We start from the raw sequence: 20,177 nt of genomic DNA on the forward strand, positions 1-20,177 counted from the left end.
TAGTGAATTGTATTTATTGTATTTTTATGCTGTTTTGTATTGTTTTATTGTTTTAACTTAGGCATTCATGCCCCTTGTAAGCCGCCCTGAGCCTTCGGGGAGGGCGGGATATAAATTTTAAAAATAAATAAATAAATAAAATTAAATTAAAATTAAAAAGCACACAAAGTGCCATCCGTATTCAGGGTGAAAGCAAGCTGGTACGGGCTGGCACTGGTATGAATGTGGCCGAACTTGACACCTCCTGTCTTCTGCTTCAAGCCTAGGACTGCAACCCCCCCCCCCCATAACAGTACTGGTAAGACATGGCCGTTTACTTCCACCTCATCCACGTGCCAGAAGTGAGAGAATCCCAGTCGGCCTCCAGAAGCAGGCTGTTTGTCACAGGGTGAAGGGATGCCATTTCGTAGCAGGCCTACAGACACCACAGAGACCTTTAGCTCCCTGCAGCCTTTTGCATCTTTGTCTTTGAAAGCAGGCTGGCTTTCTTTAAGGCCAGAGAATGAGGAGAGGCTTTTTGAACAAGGGTCTGCAGAAAGAGAACCCCCCCTCACACCTCCTTCTCCAGACACACGTCTTTCCCCGCCACTTCCTCCTGCCCACAGTTTGGCATCACCGGTGCTGCGAGACCAGTAGCTCGCCACCCAGGCGGAGGGCCACTCACTCCCTTACCTCCAGGACGTGCTTTTTGCTCGATTTGTCCTTGGGGGCCCAAGAGAGTGTTGCTCCACGAAGATCCACGGTGTGTTCCGGACTGCTCAGCACAGAGGGATGCTTCTAGAGGGGAAGGGGAAAAGAGAGCCATGATATCCAAGTCACAAATGACAGCAACAAGAATGCTCCCGCCCAGGGCTCTTTTTGTAGAAAAAGCCCAGCAAAAAGCCCATAATAGGCCATACCCAACAGCAGGAACTCATTGGCATATTAGGCCACACCCAAGGCAGCACAGCTCATTAGCATATTAGGCCACACCCCCGTGTTACCAGAAGTGTGGTCATCCAGCCACACCCACCTTTTGCTTCTTATTCTGGTTACCTTGTTTGTGGTCAAAACCCAGGGCCTTTTTTTGGAGCAGGGACTCCTTTGCATGTTAGGCCACACACCCCTAATGTAGCCAATCCTAATGAGTTTCTGCTGTTGGGTGTGGCCTATTATGCTAATGAGTTCCTGCTGGGCGTGGCCAACTCAGGAGCCAGCCGGAACTCCGTTCCTGTGCGTTCCTGCCCAGAAATAGCCCTGCTCCCGCCCCCATTTCCTTCGCAATCCATTTGGTTACACCCCATAGAGGAACTGTGTTCATTCCCCATCTGTGCTACTCTCATCGAGAGCTCTGGTGTGTCTCCCTCGGGGGCACCCACTGTCCCTGCCAAAAAAGTCAATATGCAGAGTTGTCCACAGGTTCCTAATTGCACCACACTTTTTATACAGAATCAACAATTTTTTAAACTTCTAAAGACAACGGAGCTCAAAAAGGATGCCTCTTACAAAAACCTATGCCGTGAAGATCTGGAAGGGCCTTTCGATGCCATGGCTATCTGGACTCTCCTCCTCCACCACACTGCCCCCTCCAAACATTAACCCTGTTCACAAGTCACAGTGAACACATAGCTACAACTCGAAGGAGTCTGGAGAAAGCTGACGCCATCAAACCAGGCCAGGAAAATGCCGTTCCGGATCACGTCTCATCTCCATCTGGACGAAAACCCTCGTCGGCTGTGAATGTGTGTGATTTAAGATGTATATATGTTGTCCTCCCTTACCCCACAAAGCATTGTTAGTCCCTCGTGAAAATGAGTAACTGTAAATCGCTCAGAGCCAGCAAGCTCTGCAGGATTGAGCGAACAATAAATTGAAAGATTATTATTATTATTATTATTATTACAGTGTATACACTTTTTTCCTTTATATGCGCATTGAGTAATATCTCATTTCCCAGTTAATGCATGCACAGCTGAACAAGTAATTGGAACCCCACATTTATCCAGGTACTGATGCTTGGTTTCATTTGTGAAGTGAGCGCTCATGGTCTCTTTCTTACAGATGTACGCATGCACAGATAGGTTGTATTTGCTTTCACTGTGTCTTGTGAATGGGGCTTCTGTCTGCCCTTAAAATGAGCCAAAGACTCACCACGCCGCCAGAAGCGGAATGCTTCGAGTCCTTGAAAAATGTCAAGACGGCCCCCTCCAGAACGGTCCACGAGGAACTCCAGTTCTTCCTAAGATGAGAAGGCAGAAAGGGCATGAAAAGTACGCGGACGGAGAGTGATTTCAGCTTGGCGTACTTTATTAGATCAGGAACAAGACAACTTTAGCCAGCTCGCAGGCCCACTTATATTCCCCGTGAAACCGCCACCCATAACACCCCCCCATTTCCCAATAGGTTATTTACAGTGGCCGAGAGTCCCATAGGCTCTCGGCCGGGAACCTAGCCCACTGATTGGTGCAGGCTAGGATCCGCATAGTCCATTGTCTCTTTGAACGAAGCTCAACGTTTTCGCTTGACCGTGTGGAGCCCAAGCTGGCCACGCGGTCTGAACTGGGTATATTACAGGGCACCTCGTTCACGGAGCATGGAGGACGGGACGGGGGCTTGTTCAGGCAAGGAGAGGGGTCCTGGCTCAAGGAAGAAGACCCTGAGGCTGCCCTTGGTCCCCTGCCAGACTTCCGCCCCATTCCTGCCTCACCCTGCCCCACTGCAGCATTCAGGAGCCCTCCCAGGGGCACCCGTCCCTCCAGACATCCGGCCACGGAAAGCTCGAGAGGACCTGCCTGCCTGCTGGACCCGGAGGCGAAGCAGAGGCCGGCCGGAGCAGATCTTCCCAAGGGAGAGAGCCCAGGTGAGGCGCGAAGGGAGAGGCGGAGACAGAGTCGGGAAGCCCAAACCGAGGCCGGTGCCAAGGAAGCGGGCAGGGCAACAGGTGACAGCAGGGCTGAGAAGTGGGGAGGAGGAGGAGGAGGAGGAGGTGCACGGGGAGGCGCTGGCCTGGAGCAGAAAGGGCTTTGGCACAGGGGGAGGAAGGGGGGCTTGGAGAACGAGCCCCAACTTGGCTCCTGGAAAGGCTCCTCTTCCCAGCCCTCCACAGCTGGTGGTCCTGCCATAAGAGACCAGAGAGAAGCCGGGCAAGAGAATGAAAGGCAGGCCGCTGAGCCAACGCGGTCCGGGTGGGCGCCAGCAGGCACACCGGGGCTCTGGTGGGGGGCTCCCACTGACAGAGCCCCTCCTCCCCCATTCCGTGCCCAAGCCCTCCCACCCCTCCATTCCCCCTCCCACACCTAGCGCCCCTTCCTGCCTTCTGACTAGGGTTGCCAGCCTCCCGGTGGGGCCTGGGGATCTCCCGCTTTGACCACTGATCTCCAGCTGACAGAGATCAGCTTAGAAGAAGAAGAAGAGAAGAGGAAGAGGAGGAGGAGATGGGATTTATACCCCGCCCTTCAGTACCCAAAGGTGTCTCAGAGCGGCTTACAAGCTCCTTTCCCTTCCCCTCCCCACCACAGACGCCCTGTGAGGTAGGCGGGGCTGAGAGAGCTCTTGACAGAAACGGCTCTTGAGAGAACAGCTCTTATCAGAACTAGGGCTTGCCCAAGGTCATCCAGCCAGGTGCAAGTGGAGGAGTGGGGAATCAAACCCGGTTCTCCCAGATTAGAGTCCGCGCACTTCACCACAACACCAAACTGGAAAAGGGTGAAAAGAACTTTAGGTAGCTCAAGCTTGGCTTAGTTTGTACAGTCTATGGTGTCATCCTATGAATAAATTTTTGTACTGCTGCAACCTGCATTGTATATCTGGTCAGACGGGTCAACCACTAAAATGGACTGGGGGGGTCAGTGTGGAAAGGAGGGGGGGGACCTTCATCCACCCCTGCCTAAGAGCATCCCAAGAGAGGCACCGTCGCCCAGAGACCTTGCTCCCGTTCCACTCCTAAGGAAGCAAGAGGGCAAGCCCGGGAATCAGCACCACCTTTCGTGGGCAAGAAAAGGTCCACCTGCAGTTTTGGGAGCCGGCTGAGATCCTTGCAAGAGGGAATTTTAAGCAAGAAAGCAAGGGCAAGCCAGCCTCCAGGTGGGACCTGGGGACCCCCCAGAATTCCAGCTCATCTCCAGACTTCAGTTACCCTGGAGGAAACGGATGCTTTGGAGGGAGGACTCTATGGCACCGTACACCCCCCCCCCCCGGTCACTGTCCTCCCCAGGCGCCATCCCCAAATCTCCAGGAGTTTCCGAGACTGGATCTGTCAACCCTACCTCTCCCCATCCCCCACCAGCCACCGGGGGGGGGGGACCTGGCAACTCTACAGAAAGTGACATATGTTCTTGGTTCTTGTCAGACTTGCAGGGGTTTTTCTGTTGAGGCTACATCAGGGCATATAGAGAATTCAGTGTGTAACTCTATAGAAAGCCCAACTACTCAGGATCCAAACCCCACACTTCTTCTTGCCTGCCCCACAAGCTGGAAATATTTGGGAAATATGAAAACAGAGATCCCACCGTTTTTGGCTGCAAAAAACGTGTGCTATGTAAAGATTATATGTGTTGCCCTCCCTTACCCCTATAAAGCATTGTTAGTCCCTTGTGAAATAAGTAACTGTAAATCGCTCAGAGCCAGCAGCTCTGCAAGGATTGAGAGATCAATAAATTGAAAGATTATTATTTAAATGAAAGATTAAAGCTGCTACACTGAATCCGGATGAAGACCCTTGAAATGAGATGGCCTCATTAATCCTCGCATAGTTTCTCGTTTTCAATTTTAAAAAAGAAAGATTTCTTTTGGGGAAAACCCTCCACACACTTTAAGAATGAAAACTTCCGTGCTTCGTGGAGAGCTATCAGCTGTTCATTGAGACATCGAGGAAATTCACAACACAGAGAGAGACGTCGGCCGAGGCCTCCTCACCTCAGGCGCTTCCCTTTCTCCGCCGTTTTGGTCCGGTGAAGCATCCCTGCCTTTTCAAGGGTTTTGAACTGAGGATAACCAAGAGGAAGACAGGTTGGGGTGTAAATATGTCCTGGCTGTGGGGGGCCCTCCAGAAAAGTATCCCCCTCCCTCCTCCCATTCCTAACGGAGCCTTCCCAGTTTTGAGACCCTGGGAAACCTCACATGGGGAACTTCAGGTGGGCTGCCGTGTTGGTCTGAAGCAACAGAACAACGTTAGAGTCCCAAGTGGCACCTTTAGGACCAACCAAGTTGAATTCTGGGTATCAGCTTCCGTGTGCATGCACACTTCTTCAGATACAGGAAAGCTGATACCCAGAAGTAAACTTGGTTGGTCTTAAAGGTGCCACTGGATCCAAAGTTTTTTCTTTGGGGAACTTCAGAGGCCTTTGAGCCTCTTTTGTGCTATTTATGTATGTCACAAGGAAGAGAAAACAGAGGAGATGAATTTGTACTGCTAATGAGCCTTTAGCTTCCTTACCCATGCAGATTTCACAGGTAACGCTTTGAGGTGACGGCTCCTTGATCTGCAGTTTTCATCTCCCCAAAATAAACTGCAGTCAGCTTTACCTGATGGATCATCACTTGGGAAATGTACAACAGGTTGCTGCATTGCTCGGCACAAATAACTGTGCATTGGTATTTATCCTCCATCAGGAAGAAGACAGTTGGACTCTTCATGTTATATAACTTAGTTTGAAAGTGTTTGAAATCTGATGTTGTAGTTTGAAAGTGTTTACAAAACACTAGAGTTGATGTTGTGTATAAAAAGCAAGTATATTTAGCTATAAGTACATATTGTGTTTATTATTTCAACACGTGTTTATCTAACTTAGCCGTGTTCCCCACCTGGAGGTTGGCAACCCCTACACCCACTGTTCGGCGGCTCCAAACAGGATGCAAGCACCTGAGGGACTAGTGGCTCCCCCCGTCTGGAGACTCCCATCGGCCCAGCGGACCCTTTAGGTCTTTCCTCACCTGCTCCTCCTCCTTTGGCGGAGAGAAGGCCGACTGGCTGGTTGACCAGGTTCCAAAGAGGCTGCCGTCCAGGCTGGACCCGCTGCTGGTGCTGCGGCGATGGCTCGGCACAGGGACCTGAACAAGGCAGATCCAAGACTCAGCAAATCACACAGTGGGCCACGTGTGCAGCCTCAGTAACTCCATCTTTGGGATGGCTGTCAGGCCGCTCTCAAGGGAATAATTCTCTCTCTCTCTCTCTCTCTCTCATGCTTGTTAGCAGCCCCCTAATCTTCAAAGCTTGAGTTGTGTCCTCTCCCCACTAGATGCCAGGTGCGAGATAGCCTGGTTCATCTCAATATTTAGGACAGCTTTATCAGTGACTTCTTGACTCGTAGCCAGCATTTAGGGTATAAGATGCTTAGTTTTAGCTATGACCAGAGGTAAGATGCTTAGTTTTAGCTATGTCCAGAGGTCATTTCGGGAGGGGAACGCAGTTCCCCCGGGTGAGGTACGGGGGGCGGGGCACATGACGACGCCTCTTTTTCTACGAAACGACCCCTGGCTATGTCACTCATCTTGAGGTCTGGCTAAGTTTCACTGTACATGTGTGCATTTGAGATCCGGCGGATGGGAACTTAGCTGGTTATTTTGATAAATTTGATCACTGCTTATTAAAATCTCCTTGTAAGCAAACCTGGGTCTTGCGTATCCTTTCCTTGGGATTTCTGCAAACCTGGACCTTCTGGCCAGAGCCCCAAACACCATGGCGCTCTGAGCGCCTGGCTTCATGCCTAACAGAAGCCTCACACCGAACACCTGCCCGATTTAAAAGCTCCTACATACAGCAGGAAAGGGATGCGAAGGGGAGGAAGAGGGGATGTGGAAACATTAATTAAAATTCATAGTTGTCCTCAGGGCTTTTGTCCCATGACCACTACTGAAAGGAAATTTTCACCTGTTGAATTTCTGCCCACCAAGGAAAGTGCAGGAAACTGCTAGATGGAGGGATTATTTACTTAAAATAATCACCTCCTGTGTTCTTGATTACTTGGTCAGTAGGGTTGCCAAGGCAGCTGCGGTGGCTCAAGTGGTTAAGACGCTGAACTGCGGGCTGTGGAAGGTCGGTAGTTCAGCAGTTCGAGACCCGAGTGTGCCGCATGACGGAGTGAGCTCCCGTCTCTAGTTCCAGCTCCTGCCAACCTAGCAGTTCGAAAGCAAGAAATTGCAAGTAGATAAATAGGTACCACTTCAGTGGGAAGGTAACAGCGTTCCGTGCACCTTGGCGTTTAGTCATGCCGGCCACATGACCACGGAAACGTCTTCGGACAGCGCTGGCTCTTCAGCTTTGAAACGGAGATGAGCACCGCAACCCTAGGGTCGGATTCGACTGGCTTTCGAGCAAGGGAACCTTTACCTTTAAGTGTCTTTTGTCCCCTTCCCTCCCTTTCCACATCTTTTAAATTATGTTCTTTGGTTTAACGTCTCACAGAATTCCGGGGGGGTTGCAGTGTTTGTCTATAGCCGCTAGGGCTGCCAATTCCAGCCCGGGAAACCTCTGGGCATTTGGGGAAGGAGTTCACGCGGGGTGTGATGCCATAGACTCCACCCTCCGGAGCGGCCCGTTTCTCCCGGAGAACTGATCTCTGAAATCTGAACATCAGTTGTACTTCTGGGAAAACTCTGGGCCTCCCCTGGGAGCTCGCAAGCCTATGTGTAGCCGCCAAATCAAATAGTCAAGTGGTGTACATTTGAATTTGCATCAAAATCATTATGCTGGGGATTTTTTCAAACTTGGGAATTGGTCCAACATGCTTAAACTGTGAAATAAGGAACAATATTCCAGGACCTTAGAATAAAATAAAACCAGATATTATACCCCTACACGCTCAGTAGAATTAAATCACAATTTAGGACATAATCTAAAGTTAGGACATCAGCTGTTGTTACAGAATGTTAGGTTGAACTATAGGAAGACTGGACCTCTTTATTAGACTAGTCTCTTTATCGTAACACATATTAGACTAGCCTCTTTACTGGAAGGATACTAGAATGAGCCATCATGTGGAATCCAACTAACATTTGTGAGGGTGATTGGTAGTGAAAGGCTTTGCTGTGTTGCTAGAAAGGTGGGGTCACTTTGCACAGTGGTGCGTTTATTAGCGACTGGATGGTCTGTTTCTACATAAGCAGTCATAAATCTTGAATGATCCCACTGTAGTTTAGTGGTCCTAAATTACATTTGGTTCAATACAGCCAATGTTTATTTTAGAAAGCCTGTTGTTGTTGTTTTAACTTGGCTGTAGTGCACCAACTGTAATTCAGGTACTCTAAACTACAATGGGAGGAAGATCTGAAGGCGCACGGAACGCTGTTACCTTCCCACCGAAGTGGCACCTATTTATCTACTTGCAATTTCTTGCTTTCGAACTGCTAGGTTGGCAGGAGCTGGAACTAGAGACGGGAGCTCACTCCGTCATGCGGCACACCCGGGTCTCGAACTGCTGAACTACTGACCTTCCACAGCCTGCAGTTCAGCGTCTTAACCACCTGAGCCACCGCAGCTCCTTTGAATCCTTTGAAGTGAGCCAAGATGCCCTCCAGGGAAGGTGCATCAGCACCCTATTAACTGTGCCAGCTGGTCTGGGTGGCTCGGGCAGAGAACTGCCTGTGGGGAGGGTAGTCCAAAGGGCAGGTGCTTCCACAGAAGCACAGCCCTACAAGAACCACCACCTGCCTTCGGAAGGCAAGAATTCTTCAGGCTTTCCTGAAAGGGGGCGTGTCGATGTATTCTCTTTTGATGTGATAGCTTGCCCTGATTAGAATTCAGAAGTTAGAAAAGGCAGGGAAATTAAACCTCAGCCATCTTGATGACATCATAGAAAGCAAAGAAGAAGAAGAAGGAGGAGGAGGTGGAGGAGGAGGAGGAGGAGATGGGATTTCTACCCCGCCCCTTCACTACCCAAAGGAGTCTCAGAGCGGCTTACAAACTCCTTTCCCCTCCCCTCCCCACAACAGACACCCTGTGAGGTAGAAGAAGAAGAGATGGGATTTCTACCCCGCCCTTCACTACCCAAAGGAGTCTCAGAGCGGCTGACAAACTCCTTTCCCTTCCCCTCCCCACAACAGACACCCTGTGAGGTAGGTGGGGCTGAGAGAGCTCTTGACAGAATCGGCTCTTTTTCAAGAACAGCTCTTATCAGAACTAGGGCTTGCCCAAGGTCATCCAGCAGCTGCAAGTGGAGGAGTGGGGAATGCAACCCGGCTCTCCCAGATTAGAGTCCGCGCACTTAACCACGACACCACACTGGCTCCAGGGGGGACCCGGGGATCCCTGGGAATTCCAGCTCATCTCCAGACTCCAGAGATCAGCTCCCCTTGAGAACATGGATGCTTTGGAAGGTGGACCATCTGGCGTGGTCCCCCACTGAGGTCCGTGTCCTCCCCAGGCTCCATCCCCAAATCTCCAGGAGTTTGCCAACCTGGAGCTGGCAACCCTGCGTGACCCCCACCCCCACCTCCACTGGTGGACGGGGGGAGGGACCTGGCAGCCCTATGTGGGCCTGGCTGCCCCTCGAGTCTCTCCCTTGGCTACCCCCCTCGTGGTCCTTCCAAAACCTCCCTTACCAAGTCTGAGTCAACCACCAGTGCCTCCTGGCTGCTGCTGCTGCCCCAACTGTGGTATGATGCCGGAACGTAGGAGAAGGCCGGGTGCCTGCAGGAGCCCGCGGGAGAATAGTCTTCCTCAGGGTAGCGGTCGAGTTCATGGGGGGAAAGGTCGGGGTAGTCAGTTTCTGGAGTGGGAGGCTGGAGAAGAGAGAGTCCCGGCAGAGGTCAGCTCTACACGTGCAGCAGGCTACTCTGTAGGGTTGCCAGCCTCCAGGTGGGGCCTGGGGATCTCCCGCTGACAGTAGATCAGCTCCCCTGGAGGAAATGTCTGCGCTGAAGGGCGGGCTCTCTGGCACCGTCCCACGACGAGGCCCCTCCCCAAACCCCGCCTTCTCCCGGCTCCACCCCCCAAAGTTTCCAGGCATTTCCCAACCCAGGGCTGGCAACCCTACTACTTTGCCCTTCCCAAAGCCCTGAATTGTTAAGAGTCTCCCCTCTCCTTTGTTACGACAACACTGTGCTGAGCCCTGCCAGAACCCAGGCTGAGACTTCTAGGCAGGGGTCATTTCCTGCGGGAGCGCACAGGAGCGGAGCTCTGGCAGTAAGGAGCCCGTGGGTGGGCACATGCAACAAGCCCCACCCCCTCAGTCGGGCCACGAGGAGCAAGAAGCAGCCAGGTAAGTTGCAGAGCCCCCCCCCCGGCCCGCCTTCAGGTACAAGCTCTCCCTCCTCTGTGAGGGCAATTCTGTGCGTCCCGTCCCCCCCGCCAATAGCTAGCAATCCAAAGCAGTCCAGTGGAGCCTGAGCGGTGGGTGTTGCCTTCTGACCAGTGTTCCCTCTAAGCTGAGTTAGTGTGAGCCAGCTCACAGTTTTTTAGCCTCTGGCTTGCACATTTTTGTCTTAGCTCAGGAAGGAGGGCTCCAGAGCAAACTAACTTATGCAGGAGCCAAATGGCTCGCTCACAACTTTAATGCTAGTAGCTCACAAAGTGGAATTTTTGCTCACAAGACTCCACAGCTTAGAGGGAGCATTGCTTCTGACACACTTCCGGTGATGTCGGGGGCGTGGCATATGCTAATGAGTTATGTTAATGAGCTCCTGCACCTCTTTTTCTACCAAACGACCCCTGCTTCTAGGTGTTACTGGTGCCATGAAGGGCATTCGCAGATAGGCAAAACTGCGCCCTATATAGGGGAAGACACCCATGCCTCACTTAGGGCTGCCGGATGACAACTGATCTCCAGGCCATAGAGGACAATTCCTCTGCAGAAGAATGGCTGCTTGGAGGGTGGGTGGCCTCTGATGCGCATCCACTGAGGCTCCTCCCCTCCCGAGGTCACGACCTCCCGAGGCTGCACTCCCAAACAGGCCCGTAGCCAGGATCTTGTGGCTTGTGGGGCAAATGTTCTTCTGGTGGGGCTGAAGTCCTCAGTGCAGAAAGAAGCGCCAGAAGGCTGAGGAGGGTGACTCAGCGACTCTTCTCTCTCTCTCTGAGTCTTCTCACAAGCTGTCTGTTCTACACAGGTGTTCCTATGCCAGCAATCACCCTTAGCCTATTGACCCTTTAGCCAATAGGAAGCGGTGACCAGGACAGAGCTCTACACTGCAAGCTGTCAGCCGCTTTGGACGACAGTTCTCAGCTGCTGCAAGTTCTTCACTTCTGCCATCCAAGAAAGCTAAGACTTAGGCAGAACACCTCTCCTAAAGGAGACCAGTTTCTTGGCACAGTATTAGAAGGGATCCTAGAGGGCACCTACTCCAACCCACTTTCTCAGTGCAGGGATTAGTCAACTACAGCACCCCACTCTGCTTAAAGGAGTGCTCGTCTTTAAAAAATTTTTAAATTATTTTAAAAAGCATTTATGGGAGAAATTCTTGTAGGGCTGTGCCTTTAAGAAAGGGGGTGGAGTTCCCTAAAGCCCCACCATGGCTATGGGCCTGCTCCCAACATTTCCCAACACAACTTTGGCAACCCTGTCCTCAGGGCTTTTTTTGTAGAAAAAACCCAGCAGGAACTCATTAGCATAAGAGGCCACACTCAACAGTAGAAACTCATTAGCATATTAGGCCACACTCCTGACAGTGTGGCTCATTAGCATATTAGGCCACACCTCCATGCCTTCCCTTGGCTTGCCTAGGCACCCTGCGGCTGTGGAGAACCCGGGCAAGCTGGCCCTTGGAGGGGAGGGGAGGCAGTTTAAACTGCCTTCCCTTGGCTTGCCTGGGCACCCCTTCACTCTGTAGCCACGCATGCAGAGGTTTTCGCTGTAGTGGGCATGGCCAACTCTGAAGCCAGCCGGAACTCCGTTCCAGCCCAAAAATAGCCCTGCCTGCCCTCATATTCCTGGAGGAAAGTCCTTACCAATTCTGAATATGCAAAATTAGACTTCACATTTGCTGCAGTCTTTCCTAGTCCCTGGAAACCCATGCATCATCACTCACCACCCCTGCCCAATAGCCAGGGCTATTTTTGGGCAGGAACGCACAGGAACGGAGTTCCGGCTGGCTCCCGAGTTGGCCACGCCCAGCAGGAACTCATTAGCATAATAGGCCACACCCAATAGCAGAAACTCCTTAGGATTGGCTACATTAGGGGTGTGTGGCCTAACATGCAAGAGAGTTAAAAAAGCCCTGGGTTTTGACAACAAACAAGGTAAACAGAATAAGAAGGGAAAGGTGGGTGTGGCTGGATGACCACACTTCTGGTAACATGGGGGTAATGAGCGGTGCTGTCAGGGTGTGGCCTAATATGCTAATGAGTTCTTGCTGTTGGGTGTGGCCTATTATGCTAATGTGTTCCTGCTGGGCTTTTTCTACAAAAAGAGCCCTGCCCAATAGCCACGATTCATTCCCAGCCAGACACCCCCCCCCCGCCAGATTTACCCTCCGATCCACCGAGCTGAAGGGAGCAATGGCAGGCTGCATCTCTGGATAGCTGAGGGGGTCTCCCGCTCGGGGCGCATCCCACGACGTCTCTCCTGTCGCCGTGTTGTAGAAGAACACTTGCCCACTCACTTGGTCTACATATTGGTCCCACTCTGTCGGTGGAGCAGGGCTGAAAGTCAGGGAAGAGGAGCAAGAGTCGGTGGGACTCGCACCATCCACACAGCCATCAAGCGGATAATCCCATGTCGTCTGCCCGGTCGCCGGGTTGTAGTAGAACACTTGACCGCTTTCCGTGTCTGTGTGAGTCTCCCAGTTCGGCGGCGGACTGCCGAGGCGTGGCTGAAGGCTGCAGTCCGCCCTGGAAACTGCAGCTGCGCTCAGTTCCTTCTGGAGCTCCTGGAGGTTCACGTAGACGGGATCCGGGGCTGGTTCCGTGTGCGGCTGTTCAACCAAAAGAGAGAACATAAGAACATAAGAGATGCCAATGTTGGATCAGGCCAAAGGCCCATCCAGTCCAACACTCTGTATCACACAGTGGCCAGAAATACCAGTCGGGCCAGGACATTAGAAGCCCTCCCACTGTTGACCCCCCCAAAGCACCAAGATGACAGAGCATCCCTTGCCCCAGAGCCCCTATCTATACCTTGTGGCTAATAGCCACGGATGGACCTCTGCTCCACATGCTTCTCTAATTCCCTTTTGAAGCCGTCCATGCTTGTAGCCGCCACCACTTCCTGTGGCAGTGAATTCCAAGTGTTAATCACTCTTTGGGTGAAGACATACTTCCTCTTATCCGTTCTAACCCGACCGCTCAGCAGTTTCATGGAGTGCCCACGAGTTCTTGTATTGTGAGAAAGGGAGAATTGTGAGAGAGGGAGAAAAGTACCTCGTTCCCTACCTGCTCTTTCCCATGCATAAGTCATCCAACTGGTATCATCGCACCCTGGGAACCATTGATAGCAAGGTGCCGAAAGCCATGAACTCTCCACCGGTCAAGATGTGTTGGAAAGGCCTAGCTGTAAGAACCCCTCCATCTCAGACCGGTCAGGGGACTGAGCAGGGGCTCTGGTGGTGGCCGCACAGAAACATTTTTGCCCAGCAAGGCCTCTCATAGCCTAACTCTGCAGTTAGCTAGGGATGCATTTTGAAATTGCCAAAAGAAAAGAGGCCCAAAAGGTGCGATCTGAAATGAGTTCTATTTTCAAATTGGCCCGTGGTTGGCTTTAAAAACCAAACTCATTTCTACCAGCCCCTTTTAGCTATTCCATTCTTCCTTCCATCATGGATTTGTACAGCTCTCTTGGGTTTGCCTTTCTACAACGAATTTTAAAGGATGTCTTTGGCCTCTTTGATTTTATATAGAGTGGACAACCTTTTTTTTTTTTAACTGACCAGCTTTTGGTAAGTTTTAAGTGTGTGCTGTATAACCTTGAGCAATGGCTGAGCTTATTTATGCTTATTTTTTATTTATATCTCATTTTTCTCCTTGATTCGGGACTCAAAGAGGCTTTTCACATTGTTCCCCCTTCTTCCACTTAATCTCCACAATGACAACCCTGTGAGGGTAGGCTAGGCTGAGAGACTGTGACTGGCCCCAGGTCACCCGGCAGGCTTCCGTGGCTGAGCAGGGGATTGAAACCCAGTCGTCCCACATCCTGTTTCTGCACTCTATCCATCACACCACACCAGCCCTCTTTGAGACTGAAATACACATCTCTACTATTGTTGCTCATCTTTCATGGATGGCGCCTTGACACTCAAAAAGAGGTCTTTGATCCTGAGAGCCAATCAAACGAATCATAGAGTTGGAAGGGACCTCCGGGGTCATCTAGTCCAACCCCCTGCACAATGTAGGAAATTCACAAATACCTTCCCCTCCACACCTGCAGTGACCGCTGTTCCACACCCAGAAGACGACAAAAAAACCTCCAGGATCTCTAGCCAAACTGATCTGGAGTAAAAATGCTTCCTGACCCCAAAGTCAGCATTTCCCTGGGTGACGTGTGTAAGAAAGGGCCACAAGAACCAAGCACTGAGGCAACCCTTCCTGCCCTCCCTCTCAGGATCTGCCTAAATGCACACAAATTAAATTGGCAGTCATGTCCTAGTTCAGTGATGGTGAACCTTTTAGAGAACGAGTGCCCAAACTGTGCCCCCAAACCCACTTATTTATTGCAAAGTGCCAACACGGCAATTTAACCTGACTACTGAGGTTTTAGTTTAGAAAAAACAACTCATACATTAACATAAGATGATCCAGACAAAGTAAGGAAAGCAATCCCAAATGCTTTAATTGACTTAAAAAATTATTTGGCAGAGAATTCCACACTTTAATGACAGTCTGGGCCTGGTTGGGGTGATGGCACGCGTGCCCACTGAGAGGGCCCTGAGTGCCGCCTCTGGCACCCCGCCATAGGTTCACCAACAATGTCCTAGTTCCACAACTTTTGCTCCAACATGCACGCATGCACACACAGACTTAGCAGGTAAAGATTTTCTTGGCATAGACACTGACTGGGTAAGAGGCTTTAGCTGCTGACTTTTTACATGCAAGGCTGAGGCTGGTACCAAAAGACATTTGCAAGTTTCCTGTGTAAGGTCACTCAAAAGGAAACAGATCCTGTAAAAGCCGACCTGGACCTTGTGATCGTTCAAGGAGCTTCCAAAGAGCAATGATTTGTTTTGAATGACTTGTTATTTTGCCTGCTTTATCCCCCTGCCCAAAGTTTCAGAGATCAGGTGGGATAATAATGTTTTACACTAATAGGAGCTCGAAGTTTTTACTTGCTTTGACGCAGCAAGACCCCCTCTTGCTAATCCTGGGCCATCTTTACATTTAAAGGTCTCCACGTTTTTACAACCTTTTTTTTTTTAAGTGCGCAGAACAGATGACAATTCAAAACAATTGCTGTTGTTTCTCATCTTCCTCGAATCTGGAATATAGGAACAGAACAAAGTCTGGGATATGAAATAAAGCGCAGGTGTCAGACTCAAAAAAGTTCTCTCTGATTTCCCCCCCTTCTTGTTTTTGTTTCAGATTTTTCTTTAAATGGCACAATTAAATTTTGCATTGGTTGGTTTTCAATTTTTAAAACTTCCTGTTAGCTTTATATGAGGTTGGCTAACTGTTCCAACAACCTAAGAGGCGACTTTACACATGGACATCACCAAAAACAGATTATGTCATTTGCAGTCAAAGATGGAGAAGCTCTATCCAGTCAGTAAAAACAAGACCTGGAGCTGACTGTGGCTCAGATCATGAGCTACTCATTGCAAAATTCAGGCTTAAACTGAAGAAAGTTGGGAAAACCAGGTTTGACCTAGATCACATCCCTGATGAATATACAGTGGAGGTGAAGAACGGGCTTAAGGGACTAGATTTGATAGACAGAGTGCCTGATGAACTATGGATGGAGGCTTGTGACATTGTACAGGAGGTAGCAATCAGCACCATCCCAAAGAAAAAGAAATGCAAGAAAGCGAAGTGGCTGTCTGATGAGGCTTCCCAAATAGCTGAGGAAAGAAGGAAAGCAAAAGGCAAGGATGAAAAGGAAAGAATTACCCAACTGAATGCAGATTTCGAGAGAACAGCAAGGTTCCTGAATGAACAAAGCAAAGTAACAGAGGAAAACAATAGAATGGGAAAGACTAGAGATCTCCTCAAGAAAATTGGAGAAATCAAGGGAACATCTCGTGCAAAGCTGGCCATGACAAAGGACAAAAATGGTAGGGACCTAACAGAAGCAGAGGAGATTAGGAAGAGGTGGCAAGAATACAGAGAACTATACAAGAAGGATCTCAATGTCCTTGACAACCACAATGGTATGACTGCTGACCTTGAGCCAGACATCCTGGAATGTGAAGTAAAATGGGCCTTAGAAAGCATTACTAACAACAAAGCTAGTGGAGGTGATGGTATTCCAGCTGAGCTATTCAAAGTCTTAAAAGATGATGCTGTTAAAGTGCTGCACTCAATTTGCCAGCAAATTTGGAAAACATGTTCAAGCTATCACACGATTGCATTCATTTCACACACTAGCAAGGTCATGCTCGAGATCCTACAAGCTAGGCTTCAGCAGTACATGGATAGAGAACTACCAGAAGTACAAGTTGGGTTCTGAAGGGTTAGAGGAACTAGAGATCAAATTGCCAACATTCGCTAGATTATGGAGAAAGCAAGGGAGTACCAGAAAAAACATCTACTTCTGCTTCATTGATTACGCTAAAGACTTTGATTGTGTGGATCACAACAAACTGTGGCAGGTTCTTAGAGATGGGAGTACCAGACCACCTCACATGTCTCCTGAGAAACCTGTATAAGGATCAAGAAGCAACAGTTAGAGCCGGACATGGAACAACTAAGTATATTGTCACCCTGCTTATTTAATTTATATGTAGAGCACATTATGCAAAATGCCAGCCTGGATGAATCACAAGCCAGAATTAAGATTGCCAGGAAAAACATCAACAACCTCAGATATGCAGACCATACGAGACAATACCACTCTAATGGCAGAAAGTGAAGAGGACCTAAAGAGCCTCTTGCTAAGACTGAAAGAGGAGAGCGCAAAAGTGGGCTTGAAGCTCAACATAAAAAAAACTAAGATCAGGGAATCCGGCCCCATTACTCCTTGGCAAATAGAAGGGAAAGTCATGGAAGCAGTGACAGACTTCATGTTCCTGGGATCCAAGATCATTGCAGGCGGTGCCTGCAGCTGTGAAATTAAAAGACGTCTGCTCCTTGGGAGGAAAGCGATGGCAAACCTAGACAGCATAATAAAAAGTAGAGACATCACCCTGTCAACAAATCTCCATATAGTCAGAGCAATGGTATTCACAGTATGGCTGCGAGAGTTGGACCATAAGGAAGGCCGAGAGCCGAAGAATAGATTCTTTTGAACTATGGTGCTTTTATTTATTTTTTAAAATGTGCAGCCCGCCTTTCTGTCTCACAAGCGCCACTGAAGTGGCTAACGAATTAAAACGTACATAATAAAGTTGGCATTAAAAATAAAAACCAGCCAAAAAGAACGACACATCTTTTAAAACAATTAAAATCAGAACTAAAGTACACACACAGACACAAAAATAATTAAGATTGTGTATATGTGCGCACCATCAAGTCACAGCTGACCCGCGGCAACCTGCCATCGGTTTTCAAGGCAAGAGGCATTCTCCAGTGGTTTACGTGTTTATACCTTTGATTTCTAAACCACCCTCCCCTATACTTGGGGCTCAGCGTGGTGTACAGCATTCAAAGAGATACAATCATAAAGACATTTAAAACCATCTGGCTGTCCTCGACCAGGGCCAGGACGTTTTCGGCCCTGGCCCCAACCTGGTGGAACTCTGCCGAACAACATCCATGCCCCGCAGGACTTAATGCAGTTCTGCAGGGCATGCAAGACAGAGATGTTCTGTCAGGCATTTGGCTAAGGACAGCGACGGTTTTCCATCTGGCTGGCACTCCTGTTCTTCCTGCCTCCCCCCCCCCCCGAGACAGCGGCATATTCTAGCAGTTCAATCACCATTTTACTGGTTAAAGGTTATTACTGCCATCTCTCCTTATATATAATGCTGTTTTGGCGTGACTCTCTCCTGAATGTTCCACGCGCTCCCAAAGCAATTAGAGCCCTGATCTGTCACTCAGGAGGTGTGCACACCCCCTGGCCGCCTTGCCTCGCTGCGTGGCCTCAGTCCCACCCACAGAGCTGGCGGCCACTGTCTCACCCTCAGTCTGCGGGGAGCCGCCGGACGGGATGGATGCTCCGGTGGGCGGAGGCTTACAAGCCCCAGGCCAATCCTGTTGGTGCCACAGCATTCATTGTCGGCTGAAGCTGACTGTAGGCAGTTGGACGCCCTGCCACCAGGTGGGGGCCACCGGGGCACCAGGGCGGAGGTCAGTGGAGGCAGCTCGTAGCACACCGCAACCCGGTCAGGCAGGGAGCCAGTGCTGGGGTGTTCCGTTGCCCCTCCACCCCGGGGTCTGAAGGGGGGGGGAGAAACTAGGGACCAGAGTCTGATCCTCCCACCGCCATGGCCGTCATCGCCAAATCTACATCGCCTCCTGGCCTGCGACTGGACAGGGGCGGGCGCACTTCCAGGGTGGAGAGCAGTGGAAGTGGCCCCGAGGCTGCCGCCACCTGGCGGGGCAGGGAGCCAGTGGCAGGGCGTTCCATTGCCCCTTGAGCCTGGGGTCTGGGGAGGGGGGAGAAAGCGGGGCCCCGGGCCTCACTGTACTCGGAGGCAATGGGCGGGCCGGCTGCAACACCAGGCGGAGGGTCCTCAGGCCGAGGCCGCTCCTCCTGCCGCCGCAGCCAGCAGCTGAGGTCAAATGCACATGGCCGCCCTGCGACCGGACAGCCACCAGCGTGCCGCCAGAGCAGACAGCGGTGGAGGCAGCCCAGAGGCCACTGTGCGCGGCTGCGCAGGGGGCCAGTAACGGGGCGTGCCGCCACCCTGGGGTCTCGGGAGCACGTAGAGAGCAGGTGCGCAGGGATGTGTCAGGTCTTTCTAGAGCTCGTTGTATTGTTCCTACGACGGGCTTTGCTCCTAGTATAATATATTATAGATTTTAAATATGATTTTATTATGTAAATGTTTTATATGGATGTACACCGCCCTGAGCCCTGTCCTACAGGGGAGGGTGGCTTAATAAACCAACCAACAAACAAAATGAGTTAAAAGCAATAAAACAGGAGCAATTACCATTCCGGATGGCATCTAAAAAACAGATTCATCCTTATCCCAAGGGAGAGAGAAAGGAAGGCCCAGCTAAATGAAGACGGTTGCTGTCCTCAACCAAATGCCTGATGGAACACCACTGCCTTACAGGCCCTGCAGAATTGAACTGGGTCCCGCAGGGCACCAATGTCATTTGGCAGAGACTTCCACCAGGTTGGAGCCAGGGCTGAAAAAGCCCTGGCTCTGGTTGAGGACGGCAGGATATTTTTCAGGCCAGAGATCACCAGTAGATTTTTCTCTGCTGAGTACAATGCTCTGGAGGTATACCAGGAGAGGCAGTCTCAAAGGTACGTTGGTCCCTGACTGTTTAGGGCCTCAAAGGTTAATACAAAAACCTTGAATCTGATCTGGTATTCAACCTGGACAGTCAGTGCTGCTGGCAAAGCACCGGTTGGATATGCGCCGTTAATGGGCTTCCAGTGAGAACCCGAGCTGCCGCGTTCTGGACCAGTCGCAACTTCCGGGTCAGTCTCAAGGATAGCCCTGGGTAGAGCAAGTTACAGTAGTCTAGCCTAGAGGTGGACGTTGCATGGATTACTGGGGCCAGGTCAGAGCCATTGCCTGCTTCCGTGTCACAATCCTAGTGTCGCTTGGTGGCTTCCCATCCAAATACTAGTCTGGGCCAACCCTGCTTAGCTTTCGTCCGATGAGATTGGGCTAGTATCCAGGTCGTTGCCGATTCACGTTGGACCTTTTAATTCTTTCTCAAATTACAGTAGTCTAGCCTAGAGGTGAACGTTGCATGGATTACTGGGGCCAGGACATTAGCCATTGCCTGCTTCCATGTCACAAACCTAGTGTCGCTTGGTGGTCTCCCATCCGAATACTAGTCTGGGCCAACCTTGCTTAGTTTTCGTCTGATGAGATTGGGCTAGTATACAGGTAATTGCCAATTAACGTTGGACCTTTTAATTCTTTTTGCCCTGACCTCTGCTCAGTAAAGGTAAAGGTTCCTCCTTGCTCGAAAGCCAGTCGAGTCCAGGGCTGCGGTGCTCATCTCCGTTTCAAAGCCGAGGAGCCAGCGCTGTCCGAAGACGTTTCCGTGGTCA

General features: G+C 50.6%; 1 protein-coding gene across 1 annotated transcript in view; it reads right to left on the bottom strand.

Moving 5' to 3' along the window:
* The window catches only part of ARHGAP27 (Rho GTPase activating protein 27), a 78,679-nt gene that overhangs the window by 18,458 nt on the left and 40,044 nt on the right, over window positions 1-20,177 (bottom strand). Inside the window, exons 3-8 of the mRNA XM_015416559.1 lie at window positions 12,382-12,825; window positions 9,517-9,696; window positions 5,911-6,027; window positions 4,894-4,961; window positions 2,131-2,218; window positions 673-777 (exon numbers count right to left, since the gene is read on the bottom strand). Of these exons, the coding sequence (XP_015272045.1) occupies window positions 673-777; window positions 2,131-2,218; window positions 4,894-4,961; window positions 5,911-6,027; window positions 9,517-9,696; window positions 12,382-12,825 (1,002 nt within the window). The remainder of the gene's footprint in view (window positions 1-672; window positions 778-2,130; window positions 2,219-4,893; window positions 4,962-5,910; window positions 6,028-9,516; window positions 9,697-12,381; window positions 12,826-20,177) is intronic.

This window comes from Gekko japonicus, unplaced genomic scaffold, assembly GCF_001447785.1.
Source record: "Gekko japonicus isolate JY-2015 unplaced genomic scaffold, Gekko_japonicus_V1.1 scaffold3267, whole genome shotgun sequence".
Classification (NCBI taxonomy): domain Eukaryota; kingdom Metazoa; phylum Chordata; class Lepidosauria; order Squamata; family Gekkonidae; genus Gekko; species Gekko japonicus.